Consider the following 18,677-nt stretch of genomic DNA (forward strand, 5'->3'; position numbering starts at 1 on the left):
TAAAGGTTTTGCATGAATTGTTTACTCAACTCCATTAGGTTAGGGAGTACCTGTGGGCGGTCGCCTAGGCAGAAGGACCGTGAGAGTTTCCCTGTCTTTTTGGAACCGTATCATGTACTGCCTGGCAGGGTTTTCGCTCTCACACTCCAACAAAATTCACAAATGTTATGCTTATTATAAACATAAACAATGTTTAAGAATTGGGAATGTTATAAGAATTTTGTATTTCTGTGTCTTTTCAGTTGAACTTATGAAGTATTGTGACATTATGTCCTAACATGTACATGCAGAACAAATTGTACGCAACTGATCACAAAGAACATATGGATCACAAAGAACTGTTTCCAATCATAGGTGCTCCAACAAGCTGATGATGCAACAAGAGTCTCCATCCTATAAATAGTCTCAGCTCTCTGGAGAGAGATCACAAGTGCCGGATGAAGCCATGCTTCCTCAGTCAGAGGACGCAACAGTTCCTTGTATCCCTTTGGATTGTAATCCTTGCCCGGAGGTCATCCATCTTGCTTTCCAGGGACTGGACATTGGCAAGAAGGATGCTGGGCAGAGGTGCATGGTAAGCTTGCTTCCTCATTCTGATCCGAATGCCGCCTCGCTTACCTCTGTGTTTTCTCAATCAGCCCACCCTTGGAACAGCGACTGCATTGATGTTATTGTCCATGTTGATCGTGTTGGCACGTAAAATCTTTGCCAGCCACTGTGGATCCATGGAAAAATATCAAAAAAGTTGTTCTTTCAGGGAAATTATTATATCCACGATGGCATCGTGGTCGTAGGAGATCACTGCCAATGAGTTTTTGATGGCATGGTGTGTGGATGGTGTGGTTTGAGCAGCCACACCAGACCTCAATGTAAATAATTGGGGACCCAGGATCAGAGTGGCTGCATACCTGTTGCTCACTGGTTGGGCTAACGAGCAACAGATAAAACCCCCATCCCCATGCTCACTCAGGTGAGGAGCCCCTGTCATGACACATGTCTATCTGCTCCTGGGCTTATTCCAACTAGCCCCCTCTCTACAATAAACTGGTGTCTACCATCCCATCTGTGTCTCTGTGCTGGATGTCCCTGAAAATGCCACTTGGGTGGTGGGTGGTAAGAGAAACTGCCACAGACGGACATAGTGGTGTAAAAGGAAAAGAAAATACTAAAATGTGCGTAATCACACAGAGCTTTCGCGCAGGCGACCACAAGGTGTGGCGCCAAGCAACACAAATGAACAGCAAAGAGCATCTCCCCCGAACAAACTTGCTCAAGGGCTTACATCAACTACGTCACATGGACCATTACTTAGAAGAGGGAACATTGTATAGGTCACGTAGCAGCTGGCGTAGTCTGGTTTCCTGTCCAGACCATGTGGTGCATTAGTCAGACAGGTGAAGGGCAACTTCCTCTTTGGTCACAAGGTGGTTTCATTAGTTTTAACTGTGAGCTGCCCGCCAACAAGGCCAGCAGTACAAAATGTTCCTGTGGTGAGTGTAGCAATATATCTAAATATATGTAATCACATAAACATATATGCACACACATAATAAAGAACACAACCTCATATATCCTCAGTCACATATCTTTATTTTCCCATGGTTTTCCAAACCGTACAAATGGGAGTATAGTCTGTATGCCATCGTCTTTTCGGCCTCCTCCCACTGATGCAGCTGCAAGAGCAAGAACAGCACCTCGCAGTCCTTGGTGTGTCAAGAGTATACCTTATCTTGAACACGTATAAATCTGACGCCAAACTGACCATATTCTGACTCCCCGAAAATAAACTGTTTCCCTCAGAGAGCTGCTCAAGAGCACATCTCTGACCCGACCCTTGTACAAGAAAAAAACAACGTTTGTCTGTCTCTTTATATAAAACAACCTACTGACAAACTGCAGATTAAAGCGACCCTTTAATTTCTGTAACATAATCTGGCGTCGCAGAACAGGATCGAGCTGCGTCTAGGGGGACCATCAACGACGGAGCCGGCATAGACTAAAACCCTCGTTTGGAGGACCGTCCTTCGGTGGGACTCCAGGGCGCGACCTTGATCTACGTTCCTGATAGCAGGGTAAGACATGTTTTGCGAAGAGTTTGAAATAAATCTTCTAATTCTAAATGAAAAAATTAAAAATAGTCAGGATTTATTTTATGATCCAAATACCAACCGATTTTCCTAAAGTGAAGACATTGGTTGTTTTCCAAAGTTCTATTGAGACCTTAAAGTACATGAAATAGAATTAGATTTATCTATTGAGACGGTAAATAAGATCAAGAAATAGATTAAAAAAAAAGGGAGAATAAGGAAACGCCAACTGCACAAAGGAAATTCCCAGGTTAAAAGGCAACCATGAAATAAATAAATAAATAAATAAATAATGTAATTAATAAAAAAAATAAATAATAATAACTACAATAATTTAGAGTAGCCTTGGAAGCTACAGGAATTGTGAGATCGCCCTCACGGGTCTAATAACACCATGGGTACTAGTAATAGTAAAATGCCACAGAAGGATCAACAAGTTTCGGGAATTGAAGGAATGTTAAGAAGCAGGGAGAAGAAAAGGGGCAGAGAGACAGGGATCAGGGGAAGAGACAGGGCCAGGAAAAGGGACAAAGAAAGCAGAAACCATCAGATGCCCACTGTGATTCAAATATACTCCTGGGCCACACCCGGTATACGAGAAGGCGTTCTATGAAGACAAATGTAGCAGGGTATGTCTGACAAAATTTCTATTGGGACGAACATAACAATAGTGGGGTGGCATGCCAGCTGATAGGGCCAGAAAAAAACCTATACCGAGGCTACCCAGTTATCTCACACGTTTCACGGTCCAAATAGACAAAAAAGCGCTGGATGGACATTGGTGCGTTGGTAACAGAAGGAGAAATGCTCAATGATTGGAAGCTGGCAGACGCAGGGGAGCCAATTTATAACAGCGACAAGGCCAAGCTATACAAGCAACGACTAAACTGGGCCACTATGACAAGGAAAGCAACACATATCACAGGCACAACCGAGAGGCGGTCACAGATTCTGAACTTAACGGTTGAGGAAGAAGACCTGATAAGGGAGGTTGCAACTTCCTTTTGGTCTTTAGGGCCAGCTGATGTAGGACTAATAAAAGCAGGAGAACCGGTAAGGATAACACAAATCTTGCTTGAGACCTTTTCAGAGGCAATATCCCCTAAAACCAGAGGCCATCGAGGGAGTTAGACCAATTTTTGAGTCACTGCGACAGAAGGGCGTTATAATACATGTGATGTATGACTCATGACCAGAGTCAGAACCACCTTGACCCAGCACAGACACACAACCACCTTCACCAAGTACAGACTCAGAACCACCTTGACCCAGGTCACACTCAGAACCACCTTGACAAAGTACAGACACACAACCACCTAGAACCAGTAGAGACTCAGAACCACCTTGACCCAGTACAGACTCCGAACCACCTTGACCCAGTACAGATACACAACCACCTTGACCCAATACAGACCAACAACCACTTTGACCCACAACAGACTCAGAACCACCTTGGCCCAGTACAGACATACAACCACCTTGACTCAGTACAGGCACACAACCACCTTGACCCAGTTCAGACTCAGAACCACCTTGACCGAGTACCGATACACAACCACCTTGAACCAGTACAGACTCAGCAAACACAATCTGGCCATCTAGATCGAGGCTCCCCACTGAGGAGTGACTCTGCTTGTGCAACCAGAACAAAGTGGAGACAGAGTTGCACTTCCTGACAGAGTGCAGAAACCTCCAAACAGTCAGAACAAAATATTTCAGCCTATTTAATTAGAAACACCTCCAATTCCACAACATCAAGGATCAAACAAGATTGTGATCCTGTTAGGAGAGAACAGGGAATGATAAAGCCTCCTTGAATTTGATTGAATTAATAGGGAGAGAGAGAAGAGAGAGAAGAGATTTTATAAACTAACAAGAAGGAGGAATCTCTGTCTGAGGGGACTCTTACACACACAATACATGTACACACACAGGAATACACACACATTAATACACACACATGAATATACACACATGAACACACACACAACATTAATTTGCCAGCTGTTGATGACCGTGTGTGTGTATATTAATGTGTGTGCGTGTGTATTTCCTTGTTGGCTGTTACCAGGGTGACATCCTAAGCATAAAAACGTAACAATTATCTTTTATTTAAGCTGAATAGTGTGACGCAAAGCAATCTGGGAGATGATGTTCACACACCTGTGTGAAGCCCTCCTCCTCCTCTTCTTCCTCCTCCTCCTCCTCCTCCAGCTCGCTCTCCGTGCTCTCCCCCGTCACATTCATCACACCCGAGGGGGGCGTGTCATCTGACTCCGCCCTCTGAGGACTGACATATGATGGGGATTGGTTATTAATTAGTCATGTGGTTTAGTTAGTTCAGATAATAACAAGAGATCTCTGTGGAACACCTCCAGTGGAGTCTTAACTAGTTTAGTACCTAGTAACTAGACTAGTACCTTGTAACTAGAATAGTACTTCGTAACTAGTCTAACTAACCATCACTGTGTTAGTCCAGTAACTAGTCTAACTAACCCTCACTGTGTTCGTCGAGTAACTAGTCTAACTAACCTCATTGTGTAGGTCTAGTAACTAGTCTCACTAACCCTCACTGTGTTAGTCCAGTAACTTGTCTAACCCTCACTGTGTTCATCTAGTAACTTGTCTAACCCTCACTCTGTTAGTCTAGTAAATTGTCTAACCCTCACTGTGTTAATCTCGTAACTTGTCTAACCCTCACTGTGTTAGTCAAGTAACTTGTTTAACTAACCCTCGCTGTGTTAGTCCGGTAACTAGTCGGATAAGTCTCACTCGTAACTAGTCTAACTAACCCCACACACACACGAGTCTCTCTCCACTTCAGCTCCATTGATGTGAATGGGGGAATGCTGCTCCCCCGACCCCCCACCCCACTGGTTCCTGAAGTTCATGATCCTCTCCCGAGTCTTGCAGATGTTGAGGTAGAGGTTGTTGTCCTGGCACCATGTTGCCAAGACGCTGACATCTCAGTAGGCGGTTTCATTATTGTTGGAGATGAGACCCAGGATGGTGGTGTCATCTGTAAACTTAACCATGATGTTGGAGCTGCGCGTGGCCACACAGTGATTCGTCAAAAGGGGGTACAGGAGGGGCCTGAGTACGCAGCTCTGGGGATTGGCGATGGATTCCTCACTGTAGCGTTGAACTGCCTGAAGAACCGTTTTTTCCTGTTTTAGGTGTTGTCTGTAGGTTGGGAGGCGAAGAATGGAGGTGTGGTCCACCTTACCAAAGGCAGGGCGGGAGAGGGTTTTTCAGCTGGCCCATATTTGAGAATAACAATGGTCAACAGTGATCACCACGGGTAGGAAAGTTAATGTGCTGGTGATATTTAGGCAAAGATTTCCTCATATTAGCCCTATTGAATTCGCTGTGGCCGTTTGGCCTACCACGCGCCACCCAAGTGGCGTGTTCAGAGACCTCTAGCATAGAGACACAGACGATTGGTCATAGAAAACACAAATTTATTGTGGAGAGCGGGCTTGATAGAACAAGCTCCAGAGCAGATGGAGACATATCACAACAGGTGCTCCTCTCTCCTGAGTGTGTGTGAGGATGAGAGTTTTAACCTGTTGCTTGTTAGGCCAACCAACAAGCAACAGGTATGCAGCCACTCTGATCCTTCAGGTCAGGTGTGGCTGCTCAAACCACACCATACTCACACCACAGTCACCATCAACCATAGAAGCTGGCTCAGGCTGAGTGTTCTGTCATTCATTAATTACTCCATTAAGGTCCTCTAGCGTGTGTTTTATCCGCCTGCAGGGGATACTGTGATTACACCACAGTCTACATATATATTATAGTCAGTCATTCAGCCTAGTGAAATTATTTATATAACTATATATTATATAACAATTTAAATTGTGAAAAGTAGTCCCTTTGCTATTTGGTATCATCGTGTGCACCACACTGAACATGGACCAGAGAAGGCAAAAGAGAGAGTTGTCTGAGGAGATCAGAAAGAAAATGATAGACAAGAATGTTGAAGGTAAAGGCTATAAGACCAACTCCAAGCAGCTTGATGTTCCTGGGACTACATTTGTAAATATGTGACCCACCGCTCACATTAGGGTCATTTGGCAGCTTTCGAATTTTTAAATGAAGAAGTATAATGTCCACGGGACTGTAACCAACCTCCCTGGACGCGGTCGCAAGAGGAAAATCGACCCCAGATTGAACAGAAGGATAGTGCGAATAGTAGAAAAAGAGCCAAGGACGATTTCCAAGGCTGTGCAAGCTGAACTCCAAGGTCAAGATACATCAGTGTCTGATCGCACCATCCGTCGATTTTTCAGTGACAGTGGGCTCCATGGAAGAAGACCCAGGAGGACTTTTGAAAGAAAAACATAAAAAAGCCAGACTGGAATTTGCTAAAATCCATATTGACAAGCCACAATGCTTCTGGGAGAATGTGCTTTGGACAGATGAGTCAAAAAACTGAAGCTTTTTTGCAAGTCACATCAGCTCTATGTTCACAGACGAAAAGAAGGAAGCTTTCAAAGGAAAGAACACCTTACCTACTGTGAAACATGGAGGAGGCTCGGTTATGTTTTGGGGCTGCTTTGCTGCGTCTGGCACGGGGTGCCTTGAATCTGTGCAGGGCACAATGAAATCTCAAGACTATCAAGGCATTCTGGAGTCAACCGTACTGCAGAGTGGCAGAAAGCTCTGTCTCAGTCACAGGTCACGGGTCCTCCAACAGGATAATGACCCAAAACACACAGCTAAAATCACCAAGAATGGAGAAGAACAAAACATTGGACTATTCTGAAGTGGCCTTCTATGAGTCCCGATCTGAATCCTATGGAACATCTATGGAAATAGCTAAAACATGCAGTCTGGAGAAGGCACCCGTCAAACCTGAAACAGCCACAGCAGGTTGCCCAGGAAGAGTGGGCCAAACTACCTGTTGACAGGTGCACAAGTCTCATTGAGAGCTACAGAAATCGCTTGATTGCAGTGATTGACTCTACAGGTTGTGCAACAAAATATTGGGTTAAGGGTCCCATAATTTTTGTCCAGACCATTTTCATTTGTTTTATTATGTAAATATTCTGTATAATCAAAAACAAAAACCAAAGTCAGATTTCTATTTAATATGGAATAAACAATGATGGATGCCATTTACTTTTGTGAATTTCAAGTTATTTCAGAGAAAATTGTGGGTTCTGTTTTAGTCGAAGGGTACCAGCAAATTTGTCCACGTCTGTATATAATATTAATAAGTGAGTAATAATCTATAAATACATTGCGGCTATTGACAGGAGGAAGGCTTTGCTCCCACTGCGTGGCTTCTCTGCAGCGGATGCCCAGAGTGCCGGGGGTGGTGGAGCCTATATATCTGGTGGCCTGGGGGCATCGGCGGGGCACTCGGCAATGCGCTCGGGGGTTGTGGATGGATAGGGCGGATGGCCAGTTGTGGTGGGCTGGGCCGGGCCATTGGTGGGCATGGGGGGCCCGCCAGCTCACCCGGGTTCTGCGCCTGCGTTGCGTCTTGTGCCTACACATGGGGATGGGTTGTATGTGTGCAACTCATGGGTGCAGGTTCTCCTCATGAGACTGGTTTATGCTCCTCGGGGCCGGCCGTGGCTGTTGCTCCGTGGGCTCCGGGCTTCTCTGGGGGCCGGGGGTTGTTTTGTGGCTGCAGGTTGGCCTTTCCTTTCTCATTTACTGCCATAACTATGACGGGAAGAGACCACATGACCAATTGCTGTTCTAGTTTTCCTGGACTAAATTACATCTTTTGTCGATACATGCTGTTGTTTATTTCTATGTTTATGTTTTTCCATGTACATGTTGTTGTTTGTTTCTATGTTTGTTTTTCCATGTACATGTTGTTTGTTGCACGGTGGCGCAGAACATTGCACTGCTGCCTCACAGCAAGAAGGTCCTGGGTGCGATTCCCACCTGGCGCTGTTGGCACCGTGCTCCGGCGGGTTATTTCCCAAATAGGAGCCTTTCTGTGTGGAGTTTGCATGTTCTCCCCTTGCTCTGTCATTCTACAGGTCGTCCATAGGACAGAGTTATTGCAGCAGTTGTTGATGATTAAAGAATGAATAAAGAGTTGCATTGCAGGTTGAGAACTTGAACTCCGCTTGCAGACTAACTCTGTCCTAGATGCAATGGAACAAATACTCTGTGTTGTATGTCCAGCACGCTGACAGCACAGGTTTAAAAATAAAAAAGACATGAGGAAGGTGGTGCTGGTTCTTCTCGGTAGGTCTGAGGGAGAAGGCAGGGGCAGCAGCGGTGGGTTCGTAGGAGATTTACAGAATCTATATATGTGTATTTATTCAGCTGTTTCTGTAATTAAGTGTTTTCAGACTTTATTTTTTATCTGTTATTTGTGGTTTGATTATGAAATGAAGAAAAACATGCAATGGATATATTCTTGTACTTTTGATGAAACATTAATAGCTTCATAACACCTTATGAATGTAATGACAGATTTCAGGTGAACTACAACCCACACACCCAAGCGGTAAGAGACCACTTTCTCAACTTTCCTCCATATTGCTGACAGCTACGGTATACCAGACAAGTAAAGTATATAGAACTATGACGTGACACTGACATGAAGTTGACATGACATCCGCGTGGCGCTGCCATGACTTTGGCGTGGCGGTGATGTGACACTGACAGGACATCCGCGCGGTGTTGACGTGACGCCAGCGTGACGCTGACAACACTTCGGCATGGCGTTGATGTGACGTCGGCGTGGCGCTGATGCGACTGCAGCATGGCGCTGACATGACGTCAGCGTGATGCTGACGTGACTTTGGCGTGCCGCTGACTTGACGTCGGCGTGATGCTGACGTGACTTCTGCGTCTAGCTGACGTGACACTGACAGGACATCTGCGTGGCGCTGATATGACGTCGGCTGACGTCACATCGGCGTGACGCTGACGTCACGTCGGCATGGCGCTGACGTCACGTTGGCGTGGCGCTGACACCACGTCGGCATGGCGCTGACATCACGTCGGTGTGGCGCTGTTGATGTGAATTGGCCATAACCATGGTTATAAATGTCCGACCTCAGCAGCATTGTGTCGCAAGTCTCCGTCAGGTCCTCCTCCGTCTCCTCGTGGTGGGTGGGAGGGGCCCGGGGAAGCTCCGCCCCCTTCGCCAAGATCTGCATACAACAGCAGTTTACATATAAGTGTGTGTGTGTGTTATATTGTGTTAGTGTGTTAGTGTTATAGTGTGTTTGTGTGTTATAGTGTGTTAGTGCATTAGGTGTGTTATAGTGTGTTTGTGTGTTATAATGTGTGAGTGTATTGAAGTGTGTTATAGTGTGTTAGTGTGTTATAGTGTGTTAAAGGGTGTTAGTGTGTTATAGTGTATTATAGTGTTATAGTGTATTAAAGTGTGTTATTGTGTTATAGTGTGTTAGTGTGTTATAGTGTGTTAAAGTGTGTTAGTGTTATAGTGTGTTATAGTGTATTATAGTGTGTTAGTATGTTATAGTGTGTTATAGTGTGTGAGTGTGTTATAGTGTGTTATAGTGTGTTAGTGTATTATAGTGTGTTATAGTGTTAGTGTGTTATAGTGTGTTAGTCTGTTAGTGTGTTAGTGTGTTATAGTGTGTTAATTTGTTCCAGTGTATTAGTGTTATAGTGTGTTATAGTGTGTTAGTGTGTTATAGTGAGTTTGTGTGTTATAGTGTGTTACAGTGTGTTAGTGTATTATAGTGTGTTATAGTGTTAGTGTGTTATAGTGTGTTAGTCTGTTAGTGTGTAAGTGTGTTATAGTGTGTTAATGTGTTCCAGTGTGTTAGTGTTATCGTGTGTTATAGTGTGTTAGTGTGTTATAGTGAGTTTGTGCGTTATAGTGTGTTACAGTGTGTTAGTGTATTATAGTGTGTTATAGTGTTAGTGTGTTATAGTGTGTTAGTCTGTTAGTGTGTAAGTGTGTTATAGTGTGTTAATGTGTTCCAGTGTGTTAGTGTTATCGTGTTTTATAGTGTGTTAGTGTGTCATAGTGTGTTAATGTGTTCCAGTGTGTTAGTGTTATAGTATGTTATAGTGTGTTAGTGTGTTATAGTGTTATAGTGTGTTATAGTGTGTTAATGTGTTCCAGTGTATTAGTGTTATAGTGTGTTATAGTGTGTTAGTGTGTTATAGTGAGTTTGTGCGTTATAGTGTGTTACAGTGTGTTAGTGTATTATAGTGTGTTATAGTGTAAGTGTGTTATAGTGTGTTAGTCTGTTAGTGTGTAAGTGTGTTATAGTGTGTTAATGTGTTCCAGTGTGTTAGTGTTATCGTGTGTTATAGTGTGTTAGTGTGTCATAGTGTGTTAATGTGTTCCAGTGTGTTAGTGTTATAGTATGTTATAGTGTGTTAGTGTGTTATAGTGTTATAGTATGTTATAGTGTGTTATAGTGTGTTATACTGTGTTATAGTATGTTTGTGTGTTATAGTGAGTTTGTGTGTTATAGTGAGTTTGTGTGTTATAGTGTGTTACAGTGTGTTAGTGTATTATAGTGTTAGTGTGTTATAGTGTGTTCTATTATGTTATAGTGTGTTAGTGTTTTATAGTGTGTAAGTGTGTTATAGCGTGTTAGTGTGTTATAGTGTGTAAGTGTGTTATAGTGTGTTATAGTGTTATAGTGTGTTAGTGTTAGTGTGTTATAGTGTGTTAGTGTGTTATAGTGTGTAAGTGTGTTATAGTGTGTTATAGTGTTATAGTGTGTTAGTGTTAGTGTGTTATAGTGTGTTATAGTATGTTATAGTGTGTTATAGTGTGTTATAGTATGTTATAGTGTGTTAGTGTGTTTTAGTGTGTTATAGTGCGTTATCATGTGTTATAGTGTGTTATAGTGTGTTATAGTGTGTTTTAGTGTGTTAGTGTGTTATAGAGTTTTATAGTGTGTTATAGTGTGTTTTAGTGTGTTATCGTGTTTTATAGTGTGTTATAGTGTGTTATAGTATGTTAGTGTGTTAGTGTGTTATAGTGTGATAGTGTGTTAGTGTGTTATAGTGTGTTAGTGTGTTATAGTATGTTAGTGTGTTAGTGTGTTATATTGTGTTGTAGTCTGTAAGTGTGTTAAAGTGTGTAAGTGTGTTATAGTGTGTTACAGTGTTATAGTGTGTTATAGTGTATTCAATTGTTACAGTGTGTTAGTGTGTTATAGTGTTAGTGTGTTATAGTGTGTTTTAGTGTGTTAGTGTGTTATAGTGCATTAGTGTTATAGTGTGTTAGTGTGTTATAGTGTGTTATAGTATGTAAGTGTGTTATAGTGTGTCCATGTGTTACAGTGTGTTAGTGTGTTATAGTGTGTTCATGTGTTACAGTGGGTTAGTGTGTTATAGTGTGTTCATGTGTTACAGTGTGTTAGTGTGTTATAGTGTTAGTGTGTTATAGTGCATTACAGTGTTGTAGAGTGTTAGTGTGTTATAGTGTGTTATAGTATGTTATAGTGTGGTATAGTGTTTGATAGTGTGTTATAGTACGTTATAGTGTGTTAGTGTGTTATAGTGTGTTATAGTGTTTGATAGTGTGTTAAAGTACGTTATATTGTGTTATAGTGTGTTATAGTGGTCGATTAGTAATCTAAAGGTTGCTCCTCCTGCTAGCATGCTGTAGTGTCCTTGAGCAAGACACTCAACCCCTAATTGCTCCTGATGGCTGCGTCCGTCGGTGTTTGAATAATTGTAAGTCGCTTTGGATAAAAGCGACTTACAATTTAAGTAAATGTAATGTAAGTTGTGTGTTATAGTGTGTTTGTGTGTTATAGTGTGTGGGTGTGTGAGTGTGTGTATGTTATTGTGTGTGTTATAGTGTGATAGTTTCTGTTAGGTTCTCTGAACTAGTGTGTACTTTGTGCGTACATTGTGTATCTTGGTGAGGAAGTTCTGGTGTGTACTGCCGTGTGTACTATGTGTGTATGATGTGTACCTGGATGAGAAAGTGCAGGTGTGTACTTTAGTGTGTACTTTGTGTGTACTTTGTGTACCTTGGTGAGGAAGTGCTGGTGCTGCTGCTGCACCACCAGCTGCTGCAGCGCCTGCGGCGTCTGGGGAAGAGGTGCACTCTGGGTACGCGCCAGGGGGCGGAGCCTGGGCAGCCTCGCCGCCCGCATCACCGAGGCCCCGCCCCTATCTGCCGTTGTCAACGGGCTGTACATAGGAACTGAGAGAGGGGTGAATAATGTGTTCATTACAGTGTGTATTCATGTGTATTATAGTATAGTGTGTTAATTACAGTGTGAATTCAAGTGTATTACAGTATAATGTGTTCATTACAGTGTGAATTCAAGTGTATTATAGTATAATGTGTTCATTACAGTGTGTATGCATGTGTATTATCGTATAATGTGTTAATTACATTGTGTATTCATGTGTATTATAGTATAATGTGTTAATTACAGTGTGAATTCTAGTGTATTATAGTATAATGTGTTCATTACAGTGTGAATTCAAGTGTATTATAGTATAATGTGTTCATTACAGTGTGAATTCAAGTGTATTATAGTATAATGTGTTCATTACAGTGTGTATGCATGTGTATTATCGTATAATGTGTTAATTACATTGTGTATTCATGTGTATTATAGTATAATGTGTTAATTACAGTGTGAATTCTAGTGTATTATAGTATAATGTGTTCATTACAGTGTGTATGTATGTGTATTATAGTATAATGTGTTCATTAAAGTGTGTATTCATGTGTATTATAGTATGATATGTTAATTACAGTGTGTATTCATGTGTATTATGGTATAATGTGTTCATAACAGTGTGTATTCATGTTTATTATAGTATAATGTGTTCATATGTGTATGATAGATCATATATGTGATACTGAGGGGTAGTTCATACCGGCCAGCAGGGTGGAGCTCTGCTGCCTGGCCTGCTCCAGCAGCAGGACATGCTGAAGTAAGGATGAGTGGGCACAGTGTGTGCTTGGGGGCGGAGTCTGGGTAGGAGTCTGGCTGTCCACGTCATGCCCCACCCCTACAGAAAAGTGAACAAACTGGTGTACAACCCTGTCTGTTGCCATGGGAGCAGTTTACCTGCTGGCAGACAGGAAGTGGAGATCAACTTACCCATCAAGGCCCCGCCCGCTCGCACTGATTGGGCAGCCTGAGGCTCCGCCTCCTGCTGGCCACTGAGTTTCTGAGGACAGAATACAATACACTGTGTGTATTGTGTACTACTGTGTAGCACTGTGTGTACAATGGTGTAGTACTGTGTGTTGTACTGTGTGTAGTACTGTGTTTAGTAGTACTGTGTAGTCGTAGTACTCACAGTACTTCCCAGGCTGATGTTGGGAAGTGATGGAGACGTATAGAGAAGAGGAGAGAGGGAGCGGTGGAGGGAGCGCAGCTACACACACACACACACAGTGTTTATATTTACAATGTGGAAAAAGTAAATAATCAACCCGCAGCCCCCGCCCCCACCTCAGAGTGGATGTTTGGGACGGAGCCTGCGTTGCCGTTGGCGATGGCAGAGTTGGAGCTGTTTGGGCTGCTGGGACCAGCTGAACCTGGAGCACTGCTGCAGAGGGAGGAGACTGGGGGAGGAGGGGCCATACTAGTTATAAACCAGTCATACTAGTTCATAAACCAGTCATACTAGTTATGAACTAGTCATACTAGTAATAAATTAGACAGTTAGAAACTAGTCCTTCTAATTATAAAACTATTCATACTTGTTATAAACTACACATACTAGTTATAAACTAGTCATGCTAATTACAAAACTGGATATACTAGTTATAAACTAGTCGTACTTGCTATAAACAAGATGTATTACTTATAAAACTAGCCGTACTAGTTATGAACTAGATATACTAGTTATAAACTAGTCATACTAGTTATGCACTAGACATAATAGTTATAAACTAGTTGTGCTTATTAAAAAAGTAGATATACTAGTAATAAACTAGTCATACAAGTTATAAACGAATCATACTAGTTATGAATTACTCAATAGAAGTTGTAAATTAGACATACTAGTTATAAAACTAGTTGTGCTAAATTACAAAACTAGATGTACTTGTGCTTGTGTGTGCAACCAAGCCATCAACGGGACCACATCCAGTGGGGTCACCTCTTAGCACCGAACAACATAAAACAATGAACATTGTGGCCTGGAACGTGCAAACACGTATGGACAGTGCCTCCAGCGATCCACTTGAAATATGATCTGCAATCTTTGCCAGGGAGTTGAAAGGGTTCAAGAACGACAGGGCTGTCCTGTCCAACACCCGTTTGGTTGAGGACAGCAACTGAAGGAGGAGATCAGATCAGATCAGGTTATTTAAGATCAGATTAGGTTAGACTCTTTATTGTCCTTTTTCAGGATACATCAATGGTGGATACACCTTCTTTCGTCAGGGAAAAGCAGCTGATGAACCCAGACACCATGGAGTGGTATTTCCATCAGAAACAGCCTCATCACACACCTCTCTGGATCTCCAGTCAGCATCAATGAACATCTCGTGACCCTACGTATGAGGCTCTCAAACAAGCAGATGACCAATGGTGTGAGTGCCAATGAACCAACCATGGACTCACAGGATGAAGATAAAGAGACCCTCTATGTCGCCTTGGACCGGGTTTTCTCAAAATCCCAAAGAAAGACAAGATCCTGCTATTCCTGGGTCGGCAAGCATCACAAGCTCTGGAAAGGCACTTGGGGTAAAGGGGATGTTGGGAATATCAACTCCAATGGAGTCCTCTTATTATCTAAATGTACTGAACATGAACTTGTCAGGGTCACATCACCAGGGCCATGACCTCAAGGATGACTGCTGGACAGACCTCAGCCCTTCCACAATGACTATCCGGTAAATACAGAAAACCTGGACCTGTTGGGATCCCGGCAGAAATCCTAAAAGAAGGCGGTTCAGAACTCTTTTGCCACATCCACAACCTGCTTGGCAAGATCCGGGACAAGGAAGAAATCCCTGCTTAAATCAGGGACGCCCTGTTTGTAACAGTCTTTAAGAAGGGAGACAAAACTACAGAGCGATGTCCCTCTTGTCTGCAACAGCCAAAGTACTGACCCGCATCCTGGCCAGCCAACTACTGCCACTGTCAGAAGAGATACTCCCGGAGTCACAATGCGGCGTTCGTCCTGCCAGGGGAACCTCTGACATGACTGTTACAGCTTGTCAGCTACAGGAAAAATGTCAGGAACAACCTCTACAGCTGTCCATGGCAATCATCGACCTCAGAAAGGCCTTTGACTCTGTGAATCAGGTTGTTACGCTGGTGTGGCCTCCCCAAGATCGGATGCCCAGACAAGTATCTCAGGTATCAAGAATCTCAAGTATTAAGATCTTGCATCTCCTGCACGATGACATGACTGCAACAATAGTTGGCAATGGTGCTCTGAAACACGCCGAGTACGTTTGCATGTACTAGGAATTTCTTTTGGTGAGGTTTGGTACACTCCAGAACGGACCATAGCATTAAAAAAAAACCTTAAAGTGGACCTTTTATGCTCCATTTCACCAAGTTAATATCCCGGTCCCCAAAACATGTTTTTGAAGTGCTTTTCTGAAAATGCCACTCAGATTATGCTGATTATGCTAATCAGATTATTCTAACATGCCTCAAAATCCATTGTGTTCCTGATGCTCTGTTTAAGTGGGACTAGCTACCCGCCTGAGGCCTCTTATTCCGTGAGCCAATGGGGATTGAGCTTTACTCCAGTTCCATTGTATTTCCTCTGTAAACGTTCACTGATTTAAACGTATCAGTACACGAAAATCTGTTTCTGAACAAGTTTAAGGCGAGCAATAATCAATCCAGTTCCTGAATCTTGACTCATATTACATTTACAAGGCCTCGTTTAAAAGTTTGTTCTGACTTTTAGCATGGTGTCCAGAGCAGCACCCTTCTTTTAATAGATTTGTGCTGGTCAGCAGCCAACAGAGCACTTCCCATGCTTAGCTCTTAGGTTCGATGTGAGCGGGTCTGGTGACATTCCGGCCGTGGGTGGAGTTACTCGGACAGGGGGCGGTTCTAATTCTATTGTGTCTCAATGCTACGGGTTAGTGAGACACAGCGCTGAACGGCTGGTTTGTGAATGACAACACTCACAACAAACTGACCGGGTGGTGTTATTCCACAGTGTGTGTCTTAGTAGAAGCATCAGAGACCCAGATGCACGAGCACTGAACATCATTAACAGTAATGAGATTCTTAGTCTCAGAGCTAACTCAACTTTAATAATACATAAAAATACAATACATAAAATGAGGGTATAGTAGTGATTAAAATAAAACAGTATTAAAAAACTGAATTAAAAGAGCAATTAAACAGTTTTAAAAGACAAAATTTTAAAAATCTAAAATGGAAAGAAGTAGTGTAGTATAAGCAATTTAAAAATATTTACCCAAAAGAAGGACAAAATAAAATGCAGACAATAACAACAGTGAGTCAGCTTGATCATGGACATCTTAAATAGCTGTGGCACACAATGCAGTGTCATACTGAATGGTAAGATAGATATAGTGTAGGACAAACACTGCAATATACTACTAAGAGGTAAGACAAAACAGGTATGCAATACTTGATCAATTAAAGTGACTAGTTTTAAAGTTTTACTAGCATCTTTTTGAAGTGTGTGGATTTATAGGTTCTAGTCCTTGGCCTTTTGATTTCAAAATGGGGTTTTTGAACTGTCTAATTTTTTTATTCTTAAAATAACTGTGAAATATCAACAAATTTCTGCATTTGAGCCTCTATGTAAGAGAAACGGTATCCCATGACCCCCCCCTATCTATCTTTAATTTTCCAAATAAAAAATAAATACAAATAGCATAATAAAATCTTCAAAGTCAATCAATTAAGTTGATCGAATAAAATCAACACCAGGGACATAATAATAATTTGTACAAACGTTAAAGAGACTTTACAGTATATGGGTCCCTCTGCACATTCAAGATTGTTTTTCTGTTGATACAGTTTAAACTCCATTAGGATTAGTTGCCAATCATTAAATAAATCGCCATATGATAGTAAACTGGATATTTGATTCCTCCTCTACAGAGAGGAATGTTCACCTCTCAATGAGAAAGGGGTGGATTGCTCCATTGAAATGTTGAGATTTTTGTCAATGTTATTTGCATGTATGGTTAGGTGTTACATTACATTACATTTGATTTAGCGGACGCTTTTATCCAAAGCGACTTACAATTGTTCAAACACCGACGGACGCAGCCATCAGGAGCAATTAGGGGTTAAGTGCTCCTGATGGCTGCGTCCGTCGGTGTTTGAACAATTGTAAGTCGCTTTGGATAAAAGCGTCTGCTAAATGACTAAATGTAATGTAAATGTAACCTGCACACTGTACACATGCTGTGTAACAGGCACCGGTAGTTCATCCTTGGATTTTCCCCTAACCCTGGTCTTAATCGGAGGTAGGGCTTAGGCCTATTTGGTTGTGTTGACCCCGCTCTCGGCATTTATTAGAGGCCTGGTTTTTATTTGTGGAAATATGATAACTCAAATATATGAATTACCTAATCTTCTAAATCTTACACTGCTATTATGTACATTATCACCTCAATGCTGGCCCTGCTATTTGTTGTTGTTTTTATGTCATTCATTGTCTCAAGTTCATTCAATTGTCACAGAGAACACAGAGGAATGGTTTTTTTTTTAAGCTTTGTGTTTAGCACAATATGGAACCAGATGAGAATGGCACACTACTATTTTATATATATATATACAGTATATATATATACAGTATATATATATATATGTGTGTGTGTGTGTGTGTATTAAATAATACTGTTTTATATATACCAATTATATAATACATATATCATATACTATGTAAATGATTATATATATATATAATGTTTTTGTTTTTCCTTCCTTAGGGGTAGGAATCACATGTGGGGACTCCCGAGGGGCACTAGGACCTGGGGGAGCATCCTGAGAACCTGGCACTGGCAAGTTCAAGTTCAAGATTAAGAGGTTATTCATTACATATACATACGGTCATACATATATGCAGTGAAATGTCAGGACACCCAGTGATTACGCACAACAAGCTCTATAAGCTCTAAAAATACTAAAATGTGCGTAATCGACACTGGTGCCGCTGATGCAACATCATCCAACAGGGTTTCAGCACGAGTTCCGTGTTGCATTTACTCCTTAACTTTCACTGATTTCATCTTACCAGTCCACTCAAATTTGTTTCCAAACAAATTTTAGCCGAGAAATAGTCCTCGGCTGAATGTTCACAAATATTAGATTTACAAGATATAGTTTAAAACTTTATTCTAATTTCGTTAAGCACAGGCTCACTCACTCGCAGATGTTCTGTTTCATTCAATTCACTCTGTAAGATAAAATAAAAACATCGAAAATAAAAATACTATTTTTATTTTATTATTTGTCCCATCAGCGGCACATCGGTCACTGAAAGTTCAGTCCCTGTCCTGCAGCAGGAGCTGAATGAGTTTCTCTAACAACTACAATTGTCCGACAGTAGTACCTGCAGCGAGGACACAATGAAATGGACGGCTCTTCCAAAACGAGTTGTAAAACGAGAGTTTTACAATACATTAGTATTGTGATTAGATTTGTTGCAATATTTCACATTTATTTTAGTATGTAT

General features: G+C 41.9%; 1 protein-coding gene across 1 annotated transcript in view; it reads right to left on the reverse strand.

The window, feature by feature from the left end:
• The window catches only part of hdac5 (histone deacetylase 5), a gene marked incomplete at its 5' end in the record, with an annotated part of 62,144 nt that overhangs the window by 34,126 nt on the left and 9,341 nt on the right, over positions 1–18,677 (reverse strand). The window contains 7 exons of the mRNA XM_080010159.1: positions 4,251–4,377; positions 9,123–9,220; positions 12,044–12,219; positions 12,909–13,043; positions 13,136–13,205; positions 13,338–13,415; positions 13,493–13,605. Of these exons, the coding sequence (XP_079866285.1) occupies positions 4,251–4,377; positions 9,123–9,220; positions 12,044–12,219; positions 12,909–13,043; positions 13,136–13,205; positions 13,338–13,415; positions 13,493–13,605 (797 nt within the window). The remainder of the gene's footprint in view (positions 1–4,250; positions 4,378–9,122; positions 9,221–12,043; positions 12,220–12,908; positions 13,044–13,135; positions 13,206–13,337; positions 13,416–13,492; positions 13,606–18,677) is intronic.

This window comes from Zeus faber (genome assembly GCF_960531495.2).
Source record: "Zeus faber genome assembly, chromosome: 11".
In the NCBI taxonomy this organism is placed as follows: Eukaryota; Metazoa; Chordata; class Actinopteri; order Zeiformes; family Zeidae; genus Zeus; species Zeus faber.